This window comes from Notothenia coriiceps, unplaced genomic scaffold, assembly GCF_000735185.1.
Source record: "Notothenia coriiceps isolate Sejong01 unplaced genomic scaffold, NC01 NC01_scaffold00037244, whole genome shotgun sequence".
In the NCBI taxonomy this organism is placed as follows: Eukaryota; Metazoa; Chordata; class Actinopteri; order Perciformes; family Nototheniidae; genus Notothenia; species Notothenia coriiceps.
Genome location: NW_011369945.1, coordinates 19,571,673 through 19,579,378, shown reverse-complemented (window position 1 = coordinate 19,579,378; position 7,706 = coordinate 19,571,673). Strand labels below are relative to the sequence as shown.

Here is a 7,706-nt window from a genome sequence, read left to right as displayed (position 1 = left end):
CACACACCCACACACACACACACACACACACACACACACACACACACACACACACACACACACACACACACACACACACACACACACACACACACACACACACTTTGGGGGCCAGCTGCCAGCAAATGAAGGATCTCCCTCCCAATTCACTTGTTATTGTGCTGTCTGGGTGACAAGTATACCTATAGGGTGAGTATTTATTTCCGGAATGTTTTGTTCCGTTTTCCTGCAATGATGAATGTTTCTTTTATAAATCCATCGCCAGGCTTTTTAAACCATAAACAATATTTCTCCAGCCCAGATTCCTTGTGCAGCAGTCTTGGGGAACCTTGAGATTTCCAGGCTCTGATTTAATGGCTCGTAATTCTTGAAAGGCAATCCTTCTTCGCCCTGCGACGCTCAGATGCACCATCCTTCCGGCAGCCCTCCGCGCCCGGCCTCTGCTCCCCTCTGGATCCCCGGGCCGGTCCAAACGCCACTTAAAACTACTCAGCTGGAAACGCCATCATGCCCCCGTTCTGTCACTGGCATTGGATTATCTGCTATGGGCTGACAGGACAGAGCCTCCTGTTACAGTTTGGTTGTAGATGTGAGAGTAATGCTACCGAGAGCCGGGTCAGTCTGGGATCAGAAACACGAGGAGGACGTTGTTCAGATATGCATGTCTCATTCTATGGATATCTTGTATTCACTTCCCCTTGCGAAATGTATGACAAAATATCATCGTTCATAGGTTTAGAGCCTGGTCAATTCGATGATTATAGGGAGGCCCCTCATGCGGACCCAATACAGAAGTTACGTAGAGGCAGAAGTAAAACATTGGTTAAGCTGGAAAAGGATAACAATAGTTAGTCCCACATAGTTGATTCGGATCAAAAGTAATATAAAGAAATTTCTCAAGATAAAAGTTACTGAGAGTAAACATTGACTTAACCGCTCCTCTGGATGTCTCTCGTCGTAGAGGTTAAGCTCATTTTAAAATGGCCAATAAATGTTCCCCAGCAAATCAACTAAGTACAAGGGAGAAACAACAGCAAGTTCAAAAAGCAATCATTTGGCCGGTATCTCTAATTGTGTTGCTTCCTCTCCTCATGTGTAATCCCTGGTTTCTCGCTGTGCCTTCATTAACAATGGATGAATTAATTAGAAACCTTCATAGGATTTCTGCACAGTGAACCCAGGAGATAAAATACATCCTATTCCTCAGACCTGCTCCTTTCCTTCTGCTCTCTTGTTCCGCTCTCTCCTCCCTCTGCTCTTAATTGTATTGTTTGCTTGTTGTGTCGATAGCAGGATTAATTTCACTATAGATCAGGATTATTGACCTTCTCGTCAATGTTATTTCATTTCTGTAAGGTGCTAATTATAGGGAACAGGGGAAAGCAAATTGCACTGTAACTTGTCTCACTTGCTTTCCAATAAAACGGAAAGAAAACAACATGAATTCCCTTTGTGCTGCCCTCCTTGGTAAGGTCAATTCAAACACTAGCTCACTGTCTATCTATGGCATCTAGGAAGGATACCAATGTTGGACTTGATTGGTAGACTTTCTGTTTAAAACACTGTTGAATATTCTGACCCATTCCCCTCCACCAAATGCCATTCTTGTCACAGTCACTGCTTTTTGTTCCTCTCACTTCATTTGAGAGAGGGGGAGGGCCCAGTTCATAAACAATTAACCGGCTGGATAAGTGATACACTCAAGCGCTAACAGACCTGAAAAACATTGTGTTATAAATTCTGGTAATTGAGTGGAGGGAGGTGTGCAGCACCCGGCTGCTGGAAGTGAGACGCCGTCAGTTTCTGAAAGATCAGGAGGTCGGTACTTTTGCATCAATTACATCGACTAAAAGGAGAGGGCACCTTTTGAAGTAGAAGGACATAGTAACGCTATGCAAGTCTTTAAAAAGACAATCAGTCAACAAATCAAAAAAGCTTAACAAGAAGACTAATTTGCCGCTATTATGACCATTTTGTGTACTTCCAAAGGTCTACCAAAGTACAGTGAGCCCTAAGACCCTCTCATCCACCCTGTTCTCCACCCCTCCCTCCTCCCACAGTCCTCTAATGAACTGAAAGGTCAGAGCACTAATAAAACTATTAGCAGAAATGAATCTCTCAGATGTGTTAATGCACTTTTAATTCCTGTTAGCAAATTTCATCCCCCAGCAGTTTGCTGCCCGCTAATGAGAAATAAAACGCCCCGCTCTAGGGAAGGGGGATGGGGGGGAACGGGTCGATGCTCCGGCTACTCCACACACACACAAGTCATATACACTTACTTTGCACCTTACACACACCCTGGATGTGCTGGATGTTATTCACGGACCGAGGCCTGTTTTCAGCCCTGTGATTCTGCAGGGTTAATTAAAGAGCACATCTCCATCTGTTCTCATTCAGCCTCGACACACACACACACACACACACACACACACACACACACACACACACACACACACACACACACACACACACACACACACACACACACACACACACACTCTGTCGCTCTTTGTCATCAGTGGAAAGGTGAAATAACTTGACAGTAAGGTGTTCACAGTGACACTGATAAGCATGCTGTGACTTAAAGGACATGCTCTGGCCTCCCACCCCTCCTGTCTCGTGACCTCACTAATGAGGGACAGACAGGGCTTGACCCTGATGTCTAGAAGCCACCAGAGAATATCAAGCCATTGTAGGCGTGACGTTCCCCGTGTTTGTGTAAGTGTGTGTCAGCTCGCTGTCACATGGGACCCTTCAGGGAAGTCCAGGTTTAAAAAGTTATCTGGGCCAACTTGTTCCACTTACAAGGCACACATGCAAGTGGAAAAGGGAAAGCAACTCACTGCATTAATAAATAATGAATGAATGATTGTTCTTACATGTAGTGGGAAATGTAGGGGAGCAGTCAAGAAGTCTGACGTCCAGAATATTAAAAAGTGGGTCAGAAAGGATTTTTTTTAAATAGTCCATAAAATGTCAAAAAAGAATGACAAATGAGCATTACATATCACAAGAGTGCACAATTATGTTAAAATAACTTTCTTTGTCTAAAAAAAGATGTCCATACAAGGTTCAGCAGAATTTTAGTATCAACACTATAAACGTAGTTATAAAAGTACAAATTATAATTGTTCTGTCACTTGAATGATACATTCAGCAAGCGCTTCTGATTTCAGCAGTTTGGGCACTTTATCTACTGTTGGTAAAAGTGACTTTGTAAAAGTGAACTCTTTAACTTTTCGAAATTACTTTCATTCTCCTTTTTGTGACAAATGTTAAAAGGGGAAGCACAGAAAATGTTGTAAAGCAATACAAACCAATTAATTAAAAAAGTAAGAACTATGCTTTAACAATAGGAAGATGACCTCCATCCAAGCGGGCCTCTTATTTCTCCTACAGTGACTGGTCGACAGCAAACTCTGAAAAAACTGCAGTCCCAAATGTACAAAACACTATCAGTGGGAAGGGAAAAAAAATAAGCAATAACTGAACTATGTTATTATTCGTAATTTCACATTGGTACAGCTAATTACACGCACAGAATATGTTTTGTTTAGCTGTAGAGTTGACATACTGTACTTACAGTATAACATTTAATTTATTCTATCCTAAGCTATAAAAGGGGACGCTATCAAAGAAAGAAAAAGATAGAAAAAAAAACCTCCGAGGGGAGGGGCCGAGACATTCTATTACCATCTGAGCCTTTTAATCAATAAAGAGATAAAAGATATTTTAATCAAAGACATATTTCCTTGTTTGTCTAATGCTTCTGCCGCCGCCGTGCATATAATCTTTAAATGCTGAAAAGGATGCATAATGCTCTTCCAGGGAGCCACTCATCCATATAAACACAAAACAGGAGCAGTCAGCAGAAACACACACCAGCGCACAGACACTCCATAGACGCCAAATTACATTAGGATGGGCATATTAAGGGGAAATTGCATCCTGTAAACTAGAATATTATTTCTACACACAAACACGCTGCTTGCGCACACACCCACACAAACCATTCTTCAACATCATATTCCCCAGCCCTGAGCGCACAATTCAGTAACAGATCCATAAATGTATTGTTTTGTGCAGGTGCATGAACACACACATACACAAACCATAAACACAAAGCATTAGTGTTTGTCGGACATGCAGGCATCCGTTGGCCGTGGCTAAAGCGTTCCAATGAGATTAGAGGGGTAACCGGACCCCTTCCAGGCCCGCTGGACTGAGCTCACACCGGGCTAACAAGTCCAGAGGTGGTGGGCCGGCTGGATCAGGTTCCAGGAGCTAATGGGTCAAATACCAACTGACACCTAATTGAGTGATAAAGAGTGCACATTTAGGTGAGGATGGATGAATGTGTGTCTGTTTGTGTGGGGTTCATTCACCTTTACATTCCAGTATATGAACACGTTTTTAGTCATAAATAACCTAGGTGTGTGTTTGTGTGTTTGTGTGTGGTCCCGGCTGGTGCACTACTTAGGGTGCATCAGAGTTTGAACATGTCTGCCGAGCACCGGGGAGCACAGCAGCAGCTCCAGTAATAGTGATTCATGCTTTCCGTCAAGCCCCCTGACAGGCGGGGTTCGATCCCCTGCTCAGCGCGCTGTAGCGGCAGGAACAGCAACCGAGGCGGGCGCAGGACCACCAACATCATCATAACTGCTGAGGGAGTGTTGGGCTGCTGACATATTGATCCACCCTCAGTTAGGAGATTTGATAGATTGACCTCGGACTCTTGACTTTAAACCGTAAAAGGGAGGAGGGCAAATCGGGAAGTCGGAGAAAACAATCAAGACAAAAGGCTAAAAGAGAGACACCATTGACTGAGAAGGCCATCCAGTGAAGCATGTTTCATTCCAGAGTGCAGCTAATGATTATTTTCATCAGTGATTGATTTGCTCACTTTTCTACAGATAATCCATTCAATTTATAGTCTGAAAAACCGTGGTAAACCGGTATGGCTTTTTAATGGCCAATGCCAATATTTAGAGAGCAGGGTGACTAATAGCGGACATATATATATTGTTGTTTTTGAATCAAGTAAAACAGAACAAGTTAATACACAAAACGCTGGACTTTAATAATCATTTATCGAACATTGTGAATGTGGGCATATCTGTGTTTGCACAATCCGTCTGCAGTGCACTTTATTTCATTTTTAATGTATCCACTGACTCAAAAAACGTAACTTTGTCCAAAAACGAGTTTTAGAGAGCATCAGCAAAAAGCTACAGTCACTTACCCCCCCAAATAAATTAATTGACAGAACAGTTTTGTCAATAGACTCTTTAACACCTGAAGTCATGTATAATACTCACTCTTTATACGACCTGCGGCCTTACTGCCACCACAGCCTCAGTTACATCACATGACCAGAATCTGCATAGAAAGCGAAGAGACAAGATATCCATGAGGAAACATCCCTTACTCCCTTCTCCCACCCCCATAGCCCAAAGCCCAGCAACTCGTCGGACCATCAGGTTAAGCCTCACCCCAAGGCTCCTTTGGGCCCCGTGGGGCTCAGGGGCCAGGAAGGACCAGAGAGGGTACGGGCTCACACTAACGATGGAGGAAACCGTGTCCAGTCGGCTGGAGCCTGAGACGGAGCAGAAGACCCTGCCCCATTGTTCTGCCAACAGGCTGACAGCCGGTGATTTAGGACCGGGGCTGCCCAGGAGCGTGAGGGGAGGGACAGGAGCGAGGGAGGTCAGAGAGAGGCTCCACAGGCACCCTTCAACAATCCTACCCGAATCCCTCCATCCATGAGATGGCAGAATGAATCATGGCTGACCCAGCGCGCGGCCTGGGCCTGGCCCTCTCTGCCTCTATCTGCCTCTCTCTACCCCCCAATCGACCCCCTCCTCTCCCTGGACAAACATGACAAATCTGGTGTTTATTTACTTAAAAAGACCTGGAGAAAGAGCAAAGGGGGGGCAGATAAAAACTGTGTAAAATCAATACAGAGTTAGTTCCTGCCCTAGTGTTGCTCTTTCCTGTCTGTGCGGCTGCAGAAACCCAAGCCTAATAAGGAACCCAGGTGAAGAGGAACGCAGGTGGCGTCAGGAAGAAGCACATAACAGGAGCGAAATGCGGAAAAAGGGCTTTTAGGGAATGAGGAGATAGTACAAATGCAGTAGTACTACAACCTAATTCTATTGACTTTCTATAATGACTTTGTCTATGGATGAGTTACACATGTTGAGCGTTGAATGGGGACATAACAAATAAAACACAACAGCCAAAGTCTAAGCTGTGGGTGATGTATGTGCGTAGACGGAGACATGTGAGATATAATTGGTCTCCAAGTTAGAGTCCAGACAGCGGAGCATTGAATCTACAGAGCCTCTGCTCTCGCCACATGACAAGGAGAAAACAGATAAGGCTGGCTCTCAGGGGAGAGGGAGGGTGAAAGGAAATAGCAGCGGCGAGCTGTCAAGGATTCTGTCATATCCTACATCACGTCAGCCGCCCATTTCATCCCATTGCTGGCAATCCATGCACGCTGTTGTGGCCAAGGATGAAAGTGCTGGAAAATGGGAGCCATTGTAAACCATTTTCTGCCCAGGACAACCCCCCCCCGACCACCATCCCCTCCATCTCCACCCCTCTTCTTCCCGACTCCTCTTGAAGACAAATGGGTCCAGGGCAATGACAGAGTGCCTGGTCCACAAATCACCAGCGGCCGGTCTGCTCGTCCACTGCTTCCTCCTCCCCCGCTGCCTCCCTCCTGCACCCAACCTCACCCCTCCCCGTATGCGGCCCCTCCATTAGTCATGTGCACGCGGGCAGCAGCCAGCAGCCGTAATTAGACAAGGACAAATCGCCAGCCACGGACACGGACTAGTCCGGCCGCTAAATAAGGCCCCGTTTCCATACCGACCGGTGGGCGGCAAGTACGGCCGAGGAGAGAACTGGGGTGTGGGAGACAGAAACTGGAAGAGCTGGGTGCTGCCCAATACACCCTGCCATGCTCCTGACCTGGCCTGGCAACTCATAATCCTCCAGGCCCATGGCCCGAACCCACCTCTCACCCATACACCCTGAAACTAAAACCCTACTCACACCACACCCCTCAACCCCATTCCCAGTAGCAAGCTGGTTGTATTCATGCTGGTCTTAGTTCTCCTTCTAGCTCACACTATAGTTTGAAAGGGAACGTCCTATGATACACTTTGTAACTGAGTTTGGAAGGCCATCCTAAACAGTGTTTCCGCCAGACCAGGGCTGAGAGGGTGTCCACCCCGAGAGCGGGGGGGGCGGGTTGTTTTGAATTTTGACTTGAGCCGTCCCTTATAGATACTGTAGTGAGCCGGATCATTTGGCTCGGCTCTCTTAAAGTGCCGGCTCTTTCAGCTCCCAAACGGCTCTTCATGTTACCACAGTTTACCACGGAGCCTACAGCCCACAGTTTCTCCGGTGCTCGCAGCTCATGCGCGTGCTCCACTTAAAACCCCCCGCTCATCGCGTCCAAATCGCGCACGTTCCGTGTTGTCCTGTAGCAGTAGGGCTGTGCGATTATGGCAAAAATCATAATCACGATTATTTGGATCAATAATTGATATCACGATTATTTTGACGATTATTCATTGACTATTTATTGAACTTTAAAAAACAAATAATATTTTACCAATAAACAAGATCAACAAATATGTTGGAGCGCACTTCCAAAACCATACTAAACATATATTAATATGAAAAATAAA

At 45.5% G+C, this 7,706-nt stretch overlaps 1 protein-coding gene across 1 annotated transcript in view; it reads right to left on the bottom strand.

Moving 5' to 3' along the window:
- Positions 1 to 7,014, bottom strand: part of LOC104965391 (tyrosine-protein phosphatase non-receptor type 9-like) — a 53,733-nt gene extending 46,719 nt beyond the window's left edge. Inside the window, exons 1-2 of the mRNA XM_010794347.1 lie at positions 6,884 to 7,014; positions 5,496 to 5,670 (exon numbers count right to left, since the gene is read on the bottom strand). Coding sequence (XP_010792649.1) covers positions 5,496 to 5,670; positions 6,884 to 7,014 — 306 coding nt within the window. The remainder of the gene's footprint in view (positions 1 to 5,495; positions 5,671 to 6,883) is intronic.
- Positions 7,015 to 7,706: the final 692 nt, after the last annotated feature.